At 53.4% G+C, this 17,958-nt stretch overlaps 1 protein-coding gene across 5 annotated transcripts in view; it reads right to left on the reverse strand.

Moving 5' to 3' along the window:
* MAD1L1 (mitotic arrest deficient 1 like 1) overlaps window positions 1–17,958 on the reverse strand; it is a 405,930-nt gene that overhangs the window by 317,585 nt on the left and 70,387 nt on the right. For 4 of the 5 annotated variants that reach the window (XM_032145960.2, XM_032145959.2, XM_058434334.1 and 1 more), the window contains one exon: window positions 6,766–6,852. In XM_032145960.2, the coding sequence (XP_032001851.1) occupies window positions 6,766–6,852 (87 nt within the window). Of the gene's footprint in view, window positions 1–3,034; window positions 3,248–6,765; window positions 6,853–17,958 lie in introns of those variants that run through there. The other variant, XM_058434335.1, reaches the window with a different exon arrangement.

Raw genomic sequence — 17,958 nt, forward strand, 5'->3', positions numbered from 1 at the left:
GGAACACATGGCTGAGGCCATGGTCAGTTCAAGGGCAGGCCAGAACCGGCCGTCCCAATGCGCTCTCTCACCCACAGTGATCCAAGGCAAATTCCGTCACCTTGACCTCCCAGATGCCCCCACCGCCTAACCCGTCCGATCATCACCACTGGCCACACACAGGAGACATCCTGCCCCACAGAGCCCCCTGGAAAACTTACCCCTGCCATGCCCTGAAGGCTCCCAGAAATTGTACTTTCCCATTACCTCAAAAAGTAACAGCAGGACATGGTGCCAGTGATGACAAGGACTAGCTAAAAACCTGCACCCTGAGCCAGCACTGTCCACAGCCTCCACAGCGGCAACTGCACTGAGCCTCAAAACCCCCAACAGGAGTCACCATCACCAGAAAGACTCGCTCGGAGAGCCACTCCTGGTAGAGCCAAATGCAAACACGGGCCCCCGGAGCCTGGACCAGCGGTGGCTTCTCCAGCGGGAGGCCCCTCAGGTGCAAGGGGGGAACAGCCCAGCCACCGTGGATCTCGTATGCCTTGCTGGTCTCTGGATGGCTCAAGTGCACCATAATTCAGACACCAGGTGACAAGGTGACAAGGCCTTGTTACGTCCTTGAGAGGACGGCCTAACCACCTGGGACCAACAGCAGGAAAGACTCATAACTAGTAAACTGATCTTCACTCACTCTTGGGAGGCGACAGAAACCTGAGGCAGGAAGAGGCTCAGAAAAGCACCGTCGGCCGGGCGCGGTGGCTCACGCTTGTAATCCCAGCACTTTGGGAGGCCGAGGCGGGTGGATCACGAGGTCAGGAGATCGAGACCACGGTGAAACCCCGTCTCTACTAAAACTACAAAAAAAAAAATTAGCCGGGCGTGTTGGCGGGCGCCTGTAGTCCCAGCTACTCGGAGAGGCTGAGGCAGGAGAATGGCGTGAACCCGGGAGGCGGAGCTTGCAGTGAGCCGAGATTGCGCCACTGCACTCCAGCCTGGGCGACAGAGCGAGACTCCGTCTCAAAAAAAAAAAAAAAAAAAAAAAAAAAAGAAAAGCACCGTCTGTGACAGAAAACATGGTGATATCCACTCACGACACCCAATGACTCTCGAGTCCCTTACGCTTGACAAGGGCCTGCCTCCTCCTGACGCTGCCCAGGCCCCTGATGGCAGCAGCAGATGAATCAGCCAGGCACAGGCACCTGGAAGCACCACGCGGCCAGGTGTTACCAGGATATGCCAGCCTGGTGGCTTCAGGCCAAGGGCTCTTCTGCCTGGAGGCAGCAAAGTGGGATCTTCAAAACAAACTGTGGCCATCAGAGCCCAGGCTGGAGTGCACTTCTGGGAAAGCCGATGCACAGAGGGGAGGCAGGGGAGGCCAGGGCAGACCCCAACATGAAGAGCTCCATCCGCATCCACGCCCCTCAGGGGCTCCCCTCTGTGGACTTCTCAGCCAGCTCTACCTTAAGTCAGCATCGAGGAGGACACCTGGGGCTTCAAACAGGCAAAACAGCACCAGGCAGGATCCATGACCCGGGGTCTCTGCTGAGGCACAGAAGCAAGGCCAAAGGCCGAGATGGCAGCCACACAATGCGTCCTGCAGGGACCCAGGATCCACCTGCAAACACATCCCACAGAGCTCTGGAGGCCCACAGGCCTGGACGCATGTCCTGCTTTCACCACCTCCCAGCTGTTTAGCCCGGGGCTCAATTCCTCCCTGCAAAAGAGGGAATCATAAGAGCTTCTAGCTGGGAGCATCTGTGAGGCTCAAGTGAGACGCTGCACATGAAGCACAGCGCAGCTCATGGTGAGGGCAGATGCGGGGTAAACACTGACTGCTCTCATCATCCCCGTCGTCATTCATCGCCGGGATTACAGATGAGAAACCTGAACCCTGGAGCCCTCACAGCATCCTGAGAGGCCCTGCTCCCGCCACCAGCCCTCTCCAAAGCACGGCCTTATTTCCGGCAAAGCAGAGAAACCGCCAAGAGTACGGCCCCACGCATCCCCGCCCAAGCTTCCCAGTCCTGCTCTTCAAGAGCCCTCAGAGCACGTTGGCCTACTCCACTCCAGATCTGAAAGAGGACAGCACAGCCACGGGCTGGGCCACAAAGGACTGCAGCCTCCTGTCCCGGCTCTACCCACGGCAGAGCTGGGGACGGCAGAGCTGGGGACGCCAGGCAGAGGGGTGCTTGGGTCCCTAAGGGCCAAAGAGACTAAGAGGGCCCGGAAAGGGAAGGGAGGCTACAGGGCAGCCCTGGGGCACCCTGTGTGAAGCGTGAGCAGAGGGCACACCAGATCCAGCCACTGATTCTGAACAGCATGCCCTGTCCTCAGCCCCACAACCAGGAGGTCCACTCTCAGATTCAAAGAGCTGAAACCGAGGCTTCGGCGCAAACAAGGCCAGGCTCCCCCACACTGCCATGAAACTCCTGCTCCAAGGTAAAGAGGACCAGGATCTCTGACAGGCTCTGCTCACACCAGTGACCAATGACGCCCCATCTGTCCACGGCTAAAGGAAGGGAGAAACACACAGGAGGCAAGGTTTGCTGGTTCTGACCCAACCCCCAAGCTGAAATGCACTCAAGCACTCCGCCCTCCTAGAGCGCCTTACGGCCAGTGCCCTGTAGGCTGCCCCGCTGCCCACTGAGAGCCCTGCCTGCCCCCAGCTCCACAGCCAGCCCTGGACCCTTCGTCACAGCACCACGTCCCGGGGACTGCCAAGAGCTGCTGCACCGGGCACGTTATCAACGTTATCCCGCTGAATCCTCAAGCAGCCCCACAGACGCTCTCTCTGTTGTAAGACAGGAATTCCAGCGCAGCACCTGAGCAAACCCGCATAAAGCTAACAAGCAGGCTCCTCGCAACCCTGGAAAGCAGTAAGTCCTACACTGAGAGTTCCAGAAGCTTCTTGCCTCTACAAACTCCAGCCCCAAGACCAGAATGCAGTACAGGTGCCACCACGGGGCTTCCAGCCTCCAAAGAGCGCAGAAACATTCAGACATAAACTTCAGTCCAGCTCACAGCAGCGTTTGGAACTATGCTTCACCAGTAAAAGGGGTCAAAACCATAGCTCAATGCCAGGAAAATTCCTTCTTGCTCCAGGCTGGTTGGTGGCCTAGCAGCTAACTCCGAGATATGGTGTCATTTCATCTTCCTCAAACAAGGCAGGCGATGGCTTCCGACTCGGCATCTGCTCACTGCGGGATGATCTGTTTCCTGCACCGAGTTTCATGGCAAGTTCACATCAGACCCTCCCTTGGCTGCCTTCCCTGCCTCGGAACTCCTCTGGGTGGAATGCTACTGAAACAGGCTGGAATGCTACTGCAGTAACTATGGAGAGAAACTGATGCAAACTTTAAAAAGGCAGCAACGGCAGGAACTCCGCAGAGGAGCCCGACCCACAGGACCTGCTGAGGTACCTGCTGGCTTCTGGCTTCATGGACGTGGACATGTGTCACATTGGTGAAAGGAACACCGAGTCACCAAGACAGCGACTGTGGGAAAGGGACTCTGTTCTGCACATCAGCTCAGCAGAGAAGGAAAGTTACACAACACCCAGGAAGTGCATCAAGACTGCGTGGTGTAGGCTGCTCACAGCGGCACACTACGCCGGCTGATAGGCAACATTCATCTTCTAAAAGCCAAGCTCCTGAAAACAGGCACACGAATGACCCAGCCATCACTTCAGAAGCTCGGCCTGAGGTACCAGCATTCCGAGATGCTGCCATAAGAGATAACCCACGGCACCGTCACAGCAGCACTCCCTCGAAGAGGGAGCACCGGGCACTGGGCTACGAGGAACAGGGCACCGCCTTGAAGAGGGAGCACCGGGCACTGGGCTAAGAGGAACAGGGCACCGCCTTGAAGAGGGAGCACCGGGGTGCTGGGCCTTACGAAAAGGGCACCGCCTTGAAGAGGGAGCACCGGGTACTGGGCTACGAGGAACAGGGCACCACCTCGAAGAGGGAGCACCAGGCACTGGGCTATGAGGAACAGGGCACCGCCTTGAAGAGGGAGCACTGGGCACTGGGCTACAAGGAACAGGGCAGCGGAGCCGTACCCTGAGAAGCTCCTCAGATGGCGAGAACAGCGTTCACTACCAGGGAAAGATGAACACAGCCAACATACTCGGTAAAAACTGCAGAGGAGAACACACGTGGCCACGAGCACACGCCCGCTGGTCCGCACAGACGAGGGAAAATGCCTGGCAGCTGCCCTCATGACCCATGACCTCAGCTGGACCAGGGCTCTGTTCTTCAGTGACTACAAGCTACTTTCAGTGAGAAACAAACAAAAGTGACTTTAAAATGAGGCCCGCCTGGCAAAGCCCTCAGGGATCTGGGCCACCGTGGCCTCCCATCTTCTGCCATGCCGCCTCCTTCACGCTCATCTGAATTTCTGTCCGACTGCCTGTAAGAGACTTGTAGAAATGTGCTCAGCTGTTCAATAGCGTGAGGCTCCCTGACCCCGCCACGGCAGGCCGCGATGAACACGGTGTCCCGCCACCGAAGACAGCAGCAGCCCAGGGGCCAGAACTCAAGCACCGAGGCCATGACGGCACTCATCCGCACCTCAGTGGCCACCGCCAACGCCGCCTATCCTAGGGTCTGCCTCCTTCCCGGGCCTTGGAAGTGCACAAAAGGGCTGGGCACTCAGCATCACCAGGCCCCAGAAAGCCTTGGTCGGGAAGTGTCCACCCACCAGCAAGCAGCACCACTGAGACCTGGGGATGGCTCAGTGCCCAGGCGCAGCTCAGGAGGCTCAGACCTCACAGCAACCCAATCGTTACTGCCAGTACCTTTCAGCTCACAGAGATGAAGAGAGGACCAGGTGCCTGCCCAAGTCACCTGACCAGCAAGGAGCAGACCAGCCGCCCCCCAGGCCCTGCGGGCAAGAGGGACCGGGAGCTCCAACCTCACGCCCAGAGGCCTCCTGCGCCTCTCCACTGTCCCATCCCAGGGAAGCGTCTCCAGCACTCCTGGCGATGGGTGACCAGCGCCATCTGGAGCCTGCACCTTGGCTAAAGAAGCCCACATAGGGCAATAAGCCACACGTGGGACAGAAGCCAGGACACAGACACACACATGAAAGCAAGCTGGAAACGCTTGTGAGAACCCAGGATTTCAGGGCAGCTTCTCCCTTTGGCCTCCCAGACCAGTGCAGTACTGGGGACCTCGTCTCACCCCCAAGACCCCATTTCACAGAAAAGGGCGGAGCACCAAGCGCTTCCATGGGGTGCCCCAAGACTCACCCTTCCCCAGGGAGGGTGCTCCAGCTCTCAGAGGGAGCCCACAGGTCCTAAGAGGCCAGGCACAGCTGGGGTTGTGAGGACCACCTGCCCACTGTGGAGGCTGCTCCCTGAGACAGAGACCCCATTCCCAAACCAATCCCCCCACGGGCTCAATCCACATCTGTGACCACAGCGAAGGCAACACGGGCAGCATGCAGATGCGAATGTTCCCTTCCGTGTGGCCCTGGACACAGAGATGGGCCTGCTGCTGCTGGTCAAGGCAAATAATTTTAGGAAGCACCTCCCTGTTTGGTGGGAGAAAAGTACAGGCAAGTTTCCTTTCCTTTAATAGTACATTCTGTTTCATTTCCAAAGTAAAATGATGAGGATCGCCTGGTAAAATGTGAACACTTTAACTTCAAATCACTTTTAATGCCTGTTTCATCTGACAGTGGCTTTGAAAGCAAAAGGCAAATCTTTATCATTTGAGGGTTTTCAGTAAATTGATGTGATTATGTCCAACACAACCAGATGCTTCTAAAAGCCAATTTTCAAAGTGACATCAGCCCCCAAAATAAGAAACCTCCTTCTGGCTATTAATAAATTATTAAAACACTCTCTCCACAGGAGGACGAGGCTGAGCTTGATCATTAATGGCAAACAGGTGAGCTTCAGGCCCTCCGCACACACCCACGGCCTGGTCAGCCGTGCAGGGCGCAGAGCTCCCTTGGGGCCCCGTTGCACGGCCCTCCCCTCTGCCCCAAGCCCACCCCACTGCCCACCAGCCCCACAGGTTCCACCGGACGGGGTTCAGTCCCTCATGGTAGCTCCATCTTCTGGTCAGGGACAGGCGTTAGACCCCTTTTTTGCCAAGGAGGAATGAGGGGCACTTGCTGGCAGTGGGGGTCCTAGGAAAGGCTTCCTTATACACAAAAGATCCAAAAAAGAGGCCTCTATTTTCCGCCTCTGGGTGTGATGCCGGTGCCTCTATGGCCCCTCACAGCCACGAGTGAAACCAGAGAAGAGCCGGGGTGTGGGATACGAAGAAACACATATCTCATCGCCATCCCAGGTTCCCTGGAGCCCTTGGGACTTCCGGAGAGACGGGCATGTCTCTTGGTATTCACAGTGAGCCCCTTCCAATCACACCTGCATTCATGCTGACGTGAAGACTCAGGGTGGACCTGCTAGTGATGGACGGGCTGGTTCCCAAGACCACATGAGGCCCCACCCTGCTGGGAAGACGAGAACCCTCCTGATCCAAGGAGGGACCCCAAAACAGGAGGCCAACCCCCAGACCCCATGGCAGTTTAGCACATTGTGAGAACAATGGACGGTGGTGCCTCAGCGGAGGCTCACAGCACATGGTGGAAACATGGGGCAAACCCTTCCCTCAAATCCTTGCTCCCCCATCCCATCCCAGACCGGGGCCAACTACACGGTGAAGGGCAGCCGTCCCCCGAGAGCCAGGGGGCACACACTCTCACTCGCCCCTAACTCTCCAAAGCAAACGCGTGCCCACAAGCGCCCTGGGCGGCCAGGTCTACCTGCTGGTGACGGCACTGTTCTTGTCCTTCAAGGCAAGCTCCCTCTGCTGCAGCTCAACCACGAATCTGGAAAGGTCTTCTGGAGTCCTGCAGGATAAAGAAGGCACACTCAGTTCCACCTGTCCCCCAGAAGTAAACCTGATTCTGCACACAAAACAGAAGGTCAAAAGCAACCTCTGTAGCTGATGCTCTGGGACTCAGGATGTGTGAACTCTGCGGACCCGGGTCCAGGGCAGCATGCACGCGCTACAACCTGGGGTCAACCACAGCCCCCACCCCTATGCAACGCCGGGGAGATGACCTTAGTATGCCCCGATTTTATTTCACCTGTAGAAACAGAGACATGACCTGACAGTGTCACTCTTCAGAGGAAATGAAATCATGTTTAAAAAGCACCCACCAGGCACCTGGCACAGGGGAGGTGCTCAGAGAGTTTTAGGTTCCTTTCCTCCCCTCTCCTTCAAAAGACCCACATATAACAAGAGTAAAATCAGCGATCTCCAGGTGCAGCGCTTTCTACTTTCCAGGACGATTCCAGATTGTCTCAGCGAATGCCCCAGCAACCCTGTTGTTTACCGTTTCCGTTTTTTCAATGAGGAAACTCAGACTCCAATGTGAAACAGCCGCTTCAAAGTTCAAAGTGCACCCCGATCATCAGCAGCAGCTGAGCTCAGCCTGAGCCACATCTTCTAACTCAACGCTGGGACTCCGGAGGACACGGCAAGGATCTGAGCCGTGCATGCAAAGTTACACCAGTGGTGTGTGAGCGTTCCCAGCCTCACAACCTGGGGCACAAAGCCAAGGCTCCCTGGCTAGACTGACCAAGTGGCATGTGAGCTGCGGCCCGAGGACCCATCCTTGTTCTCTTACCTGTCATGGACCAAGTGCAGGTCCACATAGACAGCAGGTGCTGGGCAATGCTATGAGAGCCCCATCCAGCCCCACTCAGGGAGCCGGCACTGCACCACCGAACGAGCAACGGGGACCCCGACATTGGCCAAGGAGGCTACCTGCACCCCTGGAAGGAGAGGTCCTAGTCACTCTGTCAGCCAGGCCCCCAGAGCAGCCTCGGGTGGATCCCGAGGACACCCTCCCAGCAGCCTGCCAGGGAGCTCCTCTCTGCGAGTCAGCCACGGCCACATAGAGGCACACTGCAACCATGCACCCCTAACAGAAGCCATCCTGTTGCCTAAAAAGTGCACGCTGCAAACCTCACGCACTGGGCCTGACCCTCTGCCCTGAGACAGCCATTGACCTTTCCTGTCACTTGAGCACCCTGCCCATGGGCCCCCGAAACCCTGCATCAGCTCACCCAGTGCTCACACAGCCCCTCCCCCGGTCTTCCAGCGCCCAGCTCCTCCTCCAAACACAGAGGAAGGGCCACTTCCTTACAGTGCCTCTGGCCACCCCCACGCCCCTCGCCATCCCATGCCTGTTTTGCATGGCACGGAGGACAGCTGGAGCCCGCCTTGCCCAGCATTAGTTTGGTGTTTCTGGAGCGTCTTCCATCACTGGAACAAAGCTACCAAGAGCCAGTGAGCAGATGTCCTGCGGCCCAGCCCAGGCCCTGAGCCCTCACACACACCCAGGGCTGATCATAAGCCCTCCCTCTGACCACAGCCTCTTCACACAAAGCACGCCACGGCCTTCTCCCTTCCAGGTCCCCCAGAGAGGCCTCCTCTGCCCACCCAAAGAACAGGCCCCTTGCTGGACATCTAGTGGGGACAGCAATGAGTGCGGAAGGAGTAGCTGGCACCGGAGAGACCCCAACTGTCCTCCCACACACAGGCAAACCGGGGTTAGAAAGCAGCTCCATGGAAAAACATTTTATGACTGAAAGGTCTTGGAAGAGAAATTGAACTCTAGGAGAGAGATGAAAGGTGCAGCTGGCCTTGAACACCGTGACCATTCTCTCCAGTTTCCCAAAGCTTCCAACCTCGGGGAGTTAAAAACATCAGTACGAAAGTAAGGAAACCTTTCCAAGCCAACAGATATTTTTTCTGAAACATTTGAATGAGATATTTAAGTTGTTTTGCATTAATCAAAGGGGCTTGTAAATTTTCACTAACTCAGTGCAAAGAATTTATTTACAACAAATAAATAAAAATCGCATATGTCCACATCTGCAACGGCGCCTCCCAGCCCCTGTGCCCAGAACTAGTGGCAGGTGGGGTGGTCACAGGCTGCAGGCTACAGGCTCCACCTACACAGCCAAGACCACCCCGCTCACACCCCTCAAGGCCCCCACATGTCACCAGACCTGAAACAGCAGGAGGCCAGTGGAGAGGCATCTGCCAGGCAGTACCAGGCCCCAGGGTTCTCCCAGCTGGGATGGCTCTCTCTCACCAGAGGGCACACTGCCTGCCACCTCCCTCTGTGGGGAAGCCTCCCTGCAGCCCGCAGAGCAGGAGGCAGGGTCGGGAGCATTTGATACCGATTTAGAAACAAGCTTTTTGCCCCAAGGTACGAACCTACCCAGCAAAGCTGGGAGCTGGGGTAAGATCTCAGAGGGCCAGGCTCTGCTAACCACGTTCTGCAATTCCCAGAGAGGCCAAGACCATGATAAATGCAACCATTGAGCAATGAGGGGGAAATGGGAGTGGTTCAAATAAACTGAAAAGTGACAGTGACAGAGCCCTCTTCTGAAGTGCTGGGCGCCCACAGACGGCACACGCACCAGGCAGTCTCCTACGTCACCCAGGAAGGCCTCTGTCTCATGCCACTGGGGTCAACGCCTCATTCTGGCATTGATGGGTCACAGGAGAAACCTGAGTACTCGGGAACCCGGGGGCATCCATCTCAATCACCCAAGGAGCAGGCTGGCTTCACAGTCGCACAGACTCTGCAGGAGGCTGCTTCCAGGTGGCTCCCTGCACGCTCCTCCCTGACTGAGGGGGGTGTGTCCTGGAGCTTGTCCTGCCCCAGGCAGAAACAGAGAGCGTGGCTTGCCCTGAGGCAGAAGGCTGGCGCCTGAGGCGGATGGTCCCACACAGACCCCAGCCCTCGGGAGCACTGACACGCGATGGGCTCTCAGCCTGGATACTTTCTGGCCACATCCCTAGGCCCCCAGATCCCTGGTGCCGGCTCTCAGTCCCCATGCGACCAGGCCCCTATCATAGGGAGGACTGAAGCTGCAGGGCTTGCTATTCCAGAACCCTCCAACTACAGGGGCGGCCGTGCCCAACACCTCCCATGGGCAGAAGCCGCTGGAGGGCACAGGGGCACCAGGAGGAATTCCTCCCTTCATAGCCTCTTGCGCTGAAAAACCCGCAGTCACTACTTTGGCTAAACCAAGCCTTGTGAGCCCTGTCTGGCCATTCTTGCTCATGACCAGGGTTCAGCTTCCACTCCAAAGCAGAAGCACAGTGAGCTCGATGACCGCGTTCAAGAATGTCACACGGGACCAGTCTACTCTACTTGCAGAGACAGAGGGAAGGCCAGGACATCCTTAAAGGAAAAGGAGATGGACCCGTGGGAGAAAACCTGGGTCTTATCCCAGCCCTGACCCCTCCAGGCTGAACCCCCTACCTGCTCGGCTGGGCTTCCTCAGGCTCATTTCCAAAACCCTAGGGCACAGGCATAGTGGTCTGCTATTACTTGACAACCCCTACGCCATTAATTTTATGGATGTGGAAGGGACAGGGAGGATGTTTTCAGGGTGTGCAATCCAAGCCCATTTTCACACCGGCATTGGGAGGCCAGGAGAGGACATGCACCCTGGAGGCGGTGTCTGGATGTCGCCGTGGACATGAGGAGAACACGCTTCAAGTACAATCATCAACCAACGGGTTAAAAGTTGTGAAATTTTGTATACCCTTTGTTCAGCAGTGTCAATCAAAAGAAAATGTGCTCCCCATATACAAAAATCAACTGGAGATGGATTACAGGCTGAAACCTAACACCCGAAAATATAAAAATACTAAAGAAAACAAGGAAAACACTTCAGGACATTGGTCTAGGCAAAGATTTTATAGCTAAGACCTCAAAAGCACAGGCAACAAAAACAAAAATAGACAAATGGGAGTATATCAAAGTAAAAACCTTCTGCCCATCCAAGAAAACAATCAACAGAGCGAAGAGACAGACTCTTGAATGTGGGAAAATATCTGTCAACTGTTTGGCCAATAAAGGACTAACATACAAAATACAACTCAAAAGGAACTCAAATAACAACAATTAAAAAAAAAAATAACCCCATGAAAAAGTAGGCAAAGGACACAAAGAGACGTTTCTCAAAGGACAACATGCAAATGGCCGACAGCTATATGAAAAAATGCTCAACATCATCTAATGCTAATCATCGGGGAAATGCAAATCAAAACCACAGTGAGGTACCACCTTACCCCAGCTTAAAATGGCAATACAAAGACCACAAAACACACAGACAGATGCTGGTGAGGATGCAGAGGAAAGGGAACTCTCAGCTGCTGTTGGAAGGAATGTAAATTAGTCCCACCGCTATGGAACCCAGTATGGAGATTTCTCAAAAAGCTGAAAACAGAACAACACCATATGATCCAGCAATCCCACTACTGGGTATTTACTCAAAGGAAATCACTGTATCAAAAAGATATCTGCATTCCCATGTTTATCACAGCAAAGATGGCAAACATACGGAATTAACCTGTGTCCATCGACAGAGGAATGGATAAACAAAACGGGGATGTACACACAGTGGAATGCTATCTGGCCGTAAGAAAGAACAAGAGCTGAGCCGAGCGCGGTGGCTCACGCCTGTCATCCCAGCACTCTGGGAGGCCAAGGCAGGTGGACCACGAGATCAGGAGTTCGAGACCAGCCCGGCCAACATGGTGAAACTCCATCTCTACTAAAAATACAACAATTAGCCAGGCGTGGTGGCACACGCCTGTAATCCCAGCTACTCAGGAGGCTGACGCAGGAGAATCACTTGAACCAGGGAGTCAGAGGTTGCAGTGAGCCAAGATCACGCCACTGCATTCCAGCCTGGAGATAGAGCAAGACTCCATCTCAAAAAAAAAAGAAAGAACGAGAGCCTGTCATTTGTAACAACGTGGCTGGAATAGGAGGTGACCGTGTCAGGTGAAATCACCAGGAACAGAAAGAAACTGCACGTCCTCACTCATGGGAGCTGTGGAAATTCACCTCCTAAAGGCAGAGAGTAGAATGACAGGTACTAGTGGATGGGAAGGACTGGGTGAGTGGAACGGCAGATGAAGAGAGTCGAGTTAATGGGTACGAATATACAGTTAGATGAAAGGTATAAATTCAATTGTTCCACAGAAGAGTAGGGTGACTAGAGTTAACAGTGTATTGTATAATTCAAGAGAACCAGAATTTTTCCCAATACGTGGAAATGATAAATACTCAAAGTGATGGTTACCCCAAATACCCTAAACTTGCTCATTCCACATTCTATGCGCATAGGAAAACATCACAGGTACCCCATAAATATTTAAAATATTATGTATAAAAATAAATAAATGGTAAATAAATAAATAAAAGAAAATGCGCTCTCTGGGGATGAAGTGTATGAGCTTTAGTTAGTGGAAACAGAATGGGTTTAGGGCAATGGTTTCAGAGCACTCCATATGAGAAAAAGAAAAGACGAAATGGTTTCACCAACATGTGGACATTTCTGAGGCCACGAAGGAGGTCCCATCAAGAACAAGGTGGAATCCGATCAAACGGGGCAGGAAGTCACCTCCTGAACTGTACAGGAAGCATTCCGGCGCCCTCTTCTCGCATTAACAGCAGCCCATGGAGAAGGCCATCATCCGGAGCAAACGACATACCCTTGAACCAGGCGGGGCGGGGAGGAGGAGCCCAGGAGGCTCTGGGCACGCGGAGGAGGCCACAGGGGTGGACTGTGAGCTCTCAGAGAGGCTTGCACAGAGAAGCAGCCCCGGAGCCGGAGAGCCGCTCCTCCGGCGTGGGGCTTCTGTGGCCTGGCAAGGAGGCTTGCTACCTGAGGAAAACTGGACCCTCCAAAAGGACGAGGCTAAGAGAGCGAGCAAAGGGGGGTCCTCAGCCCCGACCTGCCATGCTCTTCCAAGAGGAAACCCAAGACAGGCACCACACCCGGCCAAGGCGGCATCCTGCCACCGTGTTGGGATGTTTTTAATTGTGGTAAAATACACTTAACATAAAATATACCCTCTTAACCATTTTTAAGTCCCCAGTTCTGTCGTGTTAAGCATATTCACGTTATTGGGCAACCAGCACCACATCCATCCCCAGAACTCTTAATTTCGCAAAAGTGAAACCCTGTCCCATTAAACAGGAACTCCCGCAGCCCCTCTGCTCCCAGCCCCGGTCACCTCCATGCTACCTTCCATCTCCAAGAATGCGACCACTCCAGCCACACGAGTGGGGCCGTAGAGCATTTCTCTGTGACAGGCTCACTCTACTTGGCACCACGTCCTCAAGGCTCATCCGTGTTACAGCATGTGGCAGACTTTCCTTCCTTTTGAAGGCTGAGTAATACTCCATTGCATGGCTACACAACATTTATCCATTCGCCCGTCGGTGGACACCTGGGCTGCTTTCACCTTTTGGCTATTGTGAATAATGCTGATCCCTGAAGGCGGGGCTTAGGGGCTGCACACAAATTGCCTGGTGATTCTTAAACACAACTACTTCTGGAACCACCGATCATCTGCATAAATAGAGAGGGGAAGCTGGGTGCGCAGTGGCTCACGCCTATAATGCCAGCACTTTGGGAGGCCGAGGCGGGTGGATCACCTGAGGTCGGGAATTCAAGACCAGCCTGGCCAACATGGTGAAACCCCATCTCTACTAAAAATACAAAAAATTAGCCGGGTGCAGTGGCAGGTGCATGTAATCCCCCCTACTCGGGAGGCTGAGGCAGGAGAATTGCTTGAACCCGGGAGGTGGAGGTTGCAGTGAGCTGAGACCACGCTGTTGCCCTCCAGCCTGCGCAACAAGAGCAAGACTCCATCTCAAAAAAAAAAAGAAAGAAAGAAAGAAAATGAGAAGAAAAGAAAAGAAATAGGGGAAAATCTAAGCAGAAAATAACCCTACAGCCTTCTGGGCAAGTTACCAAAGGCAATTCTTTATGCCACCAGGATGCCACCCACCACACATGTGACAGAGAAAACACTGCCTGCGGTTCTCTGTCAATCTGAAGGACAAATATTAGGTTACAGAATTTGGTCCAAGTCTAAAAGAAGAATCCTACAAATGTCATCACAAGAATTCTGGAAACTCGAACACCTGAAACTGCGTGACGGCTTTGACTACTGTGTAAGACAAGGTCACGGACTTTTGATCATTTGATATACACTGGAACATCTTCAAAAGAGTGCTAAGTAATACAATATTTTAAGAATAGAAATCAATAATAACAAGGCGATGAGAACACTGTTGTGGGCAGGCCTGCTCCACTGACCACTCCAGGAGTGCAGGTCACCGTGATCGGGAAGTGGTAATGACGGAACAAATCACAGCACTCAGAGGGCTCCTCCCCTTCATGTTATCATTTGAGTTCCCCACTGTGCGAGTCCACACCTCACATGCGTAAGAACCCGCAAAAACTAAGAGACTGAGAAGAGAAAAGCAGCACAGCACGCTCCCGACATGGAAGATGCTGCCCATCCGGGAGGAGTGGGAGAGCCGGTCCCCTGCAGTCTCTGCTCAGCGCAGCACAGGCCCAGGGCCCTGGGACACAGGGCAGAGGGCGTCTGGAAGAGGAGGGCAGACACCTCCCGAGAAGCCCTGGGACTCAGGAACCGGGCTTGCGCCTGTGGGAAGAGAGGGCCGGAGCTCCACCACCACTGGCTGTCATGAGCTCCACACAAGAACAGAGGAAAGTTCTTGAAGAGCTGTTGAATCATGAAGGGTTATTAAACAATTGCAGCCTTTGCCGCATATCAAATCCAAGACCAGAGCCCCAACACCTCCAACTGGCAGGAAGAGTGTTTATTTTCCAGAAGCCTCCTGACCTGTGTGTGGTTAAAGCTACGCAGAGATGTTTACCAAGGGTGCTCTGGGGATTAGCTAAGTGCTCGTAACCAGGAGAAGCCGTGCCAAGTATCATTACGGCCTAAGAATAACTCCCGACAGTCCATTCTGAAACCCGTACTTCACCAACTACAAAGTGGAAGGCATTCAGAGGCCTCAGGAGCCTCAGCTTGGAGACGACACGGCAGTGACAGTTCCAACTGCAGTCCAAGCTGTGACATCTGCTGCTGAAAACGCGGGCTTCAGCTGCGAAGCCTTTTAAATTCTAACTGGTGGGTTTTCAAGGGGAAGAAAGTCTTTTTGTTCTATCTGCAGCTGAATTTTGACTCAAGCCCAGCTGCACGCAGAGCGGCGGAGGGCTGTGGGGAGTCCGGCCCACTGCTTTCTTTCCGAGGCGAGAGCAGCTCCAGCCCAAGCCACGGCTATTTTGGGGCTAATAGCAGATGTTGGGGCTCTAGCTGAAGCACAAAGTGCCAGTTTCACCGAGTCTGAAAAACTGGAGATCCAGAGGACTGCGAGGTGGAAAATGAATGAAACAGCAACAGCCATCAAACTAATTAGCAAACAAGACACCTCAAGCTTTCAAAGAATAGAAATCCACAAGGCCTAGGACCACAGTCCAAAACTGCTGAGGCTGGGGCTCCAGCCAGAGCCCTGCGGAAGGCAGGGAACACAACAAAAGTGACACAGGCTCTCTCTGCAGGGCTTGTTTTGCGAAAAGTATGCAGAAATAGGAATAAAATACATTAGACAGCAAAATCTCAGTGCTACAAACCAAAGGACAATCGGCATTCACAACTGCAAAGTCACCAGGGCAAGAGGGCGTCATGTCAGCCAGATTTTTCTGGCTGATGCAACACAATTGTGTGGAAAGGTGGGGTCGCCAGGTTGGGAGAGATGCATGTCCCCAGAACATGGGAGGAGCAGCTGGTGTTTTCCTAAAGACAGGGGACTAATGCCATGCTGTGCGGCACCCGGCCCTGGGTCAGGTTCTGCAGGAGCCACCTGCCCAAGGCTGTACCTGCTGCACCTGCCGCACCTAGCCTGAGGCCACTGAGCTGGAGCTCAGACTCTCCAGTCCCAAGACCAGGGGAACCCCAGGTCAGGGGACTCACACGGGGCACCAGTCCCTCTCACCAAGAGCCTGGGCCGCTCCATGACACCCTGGCCACATGGCAGACGATGCCACTCACACTTTTCCCAGCAGACAGAGGGAAGGTCACTCTTACCCCATGGAAAGGGACCCAGGAAAGGTGTGGTTTCAGGCCTGGCTGCTCCACTACTACTCTCCAGCCCCATCCATAAGCCCAAAGGCCCACGCAGCAGCAAACCCTCGTCACGCTGTGACTCCCACAGGGAGCAACCACTTTCCTACAGGGATGTGGGTCCCACACACTGCCTGGGCAGGACAGGGGTGCAGGAGGCGTCTGCTTCTCCACATCACTGCCTCAAAACCTACCACGATGGGAGCCACATTCCCTCCTCAGGGCCTCTGCACAGCCCTCTTCCAGAACACCGCACCCCTAGATGCCCGCGTGGCCTGCCCCCTCTTCACTTGTTTGAGTCTTCAATGGAATGTCACCTGAGCCCTGGCTCCTCCTGGTGCTCTCCTCCTTCACAGAACACCACCAGCTGAGATCCTGCATCTTTCTACCTGCTTATTTAGTATCTTTCCCCCTCCACTGGAATGCAGGCTCCAGAAAGGCATGGGACTGTTTTGTATTTTGTTCTGTTTTTTCCACTGGCCCAATAATATGTTTTCAATAAATATTAAGACAATGAGCAAAAAAAACATATCATTCCAGAACAGTAACTATCCAACTAAATGCTACGCAAGTCATTCTACTGAACTCAGACCACTGGATTAAAAGTTCGGTATAACAGGTTAAATGTCATAGTCTATCCATACAATGGAACTTGTGTAAGAGGAAAAAAACACATCTTTTCCTCTATTAACGTGAAAGATCACCAAAAAGGCATTGCTAAATACAGATACAAGAAGTGGACTATAAGTATGCTATGCCGCCATGTGCAGAAAAGTCAAAACCTGCATGGCTGTGTTGATTCATTTTTGCACAAAAGAAGTCTGGCCGGGCGCAGTGGCTCATGCCTGTAATCCCAGCACTTTGGGAGGCAGAGGTGGGTGGATCACTTGAGCCCAGGAATTTGAGACCAGCCTGGGCAACATGGTAAAACCCCATCTCTGCAAAAAAAAAAAAATACAAAAAATTAGCCAGGCCTGGTGGGGACTGCCTATAGTCCCAGCCACTCAGGAGGCTGAGGCAGGAGGATCACTTGAGCCTGGGAGGCAGAGGCTACAGTGAGCTATGATCACGCACTGCACTCCAGCCTGGGTGACAGAATGATACCCTGTCTCAAAAAAAAAAAAAAAAAAAAAATCTAAAAGATAAACAAGAAAATAACAATGGCCTCCTGCTGGAGAACAAGAACATGGCAGGAGGCTTGCCACTGGATACTTTTTTTTTTTTTTTTTTGAGACAGAGTCTCGCTCTGTCGCCCAGGCTGGAGTACAGTGGCGCAATCTTGGCTCACTGCAAGCTCCACCTCCTGGATTCACACCATTCTCCTGCCTCAGCCTCCCGAGTGGCTGGGACTACAGGCGCCTGCCACCACGCTGATTTTTTTGTATTTTCAGTAAGGACGGGGTTTCACTGTGTTAGCCACGATGGTCTCGATCTCCTGACCTCGTGATCTGCCCGCCTCGGCCTCCCAAAGTGCTGGGATTACAGACGTGAGCCACCGCACCCGGCCTATTTTTTTTTCTTTTTTGAGACAGAGGCTCACTCTGTCGCCCAGGCTGGAGTGCAGTGACATGACCTCAGCTCACTGTAATCTCCGCCCCCCAGGTTCCAGCAATTCTCCTGCCTCAGCCTCCAGAGTAGCTGAGATTACAGGCACCCACTACCATGCCGGGCTAGCCACTGGATACTTTTTCAATGTTTTCAATATTTTGTACCAAGAAAATACAATAGCTGTTCAATAAGTAATTTTCAAAGCCTAGTATTGCGACCTTATATTGCAGAATCAGGTACTACATAAAAATTTTATAAAAAGAAGAATAATTCCCACAACAAATTAATGCAGAGAAAATCTAATTACAAACATTTGTAACAAAACAATTCTATCATTCCTAACTGACGCTCAGTTATGCATAACAATGCAAATAATTTTACTATAAATGGGGCAGCAATGTATCAGTGCAAGGTTTCC

This window comes from Hylobates moloch, unplaced genomic scaffold, assembly GCF_009828535.3.
Source record: "Hylobates moloch isolate HMO894 unplaced genomic scaffold, HMol_V3 SCAFFOLD_24, whole genome shotgun sequence".
Classification (NCBI taxonomy): Eukaryota; Metazoa; Chordata; class Mammalia; order Primates; family Hylobatidae; genus Hylobates; species Hylobates moloch.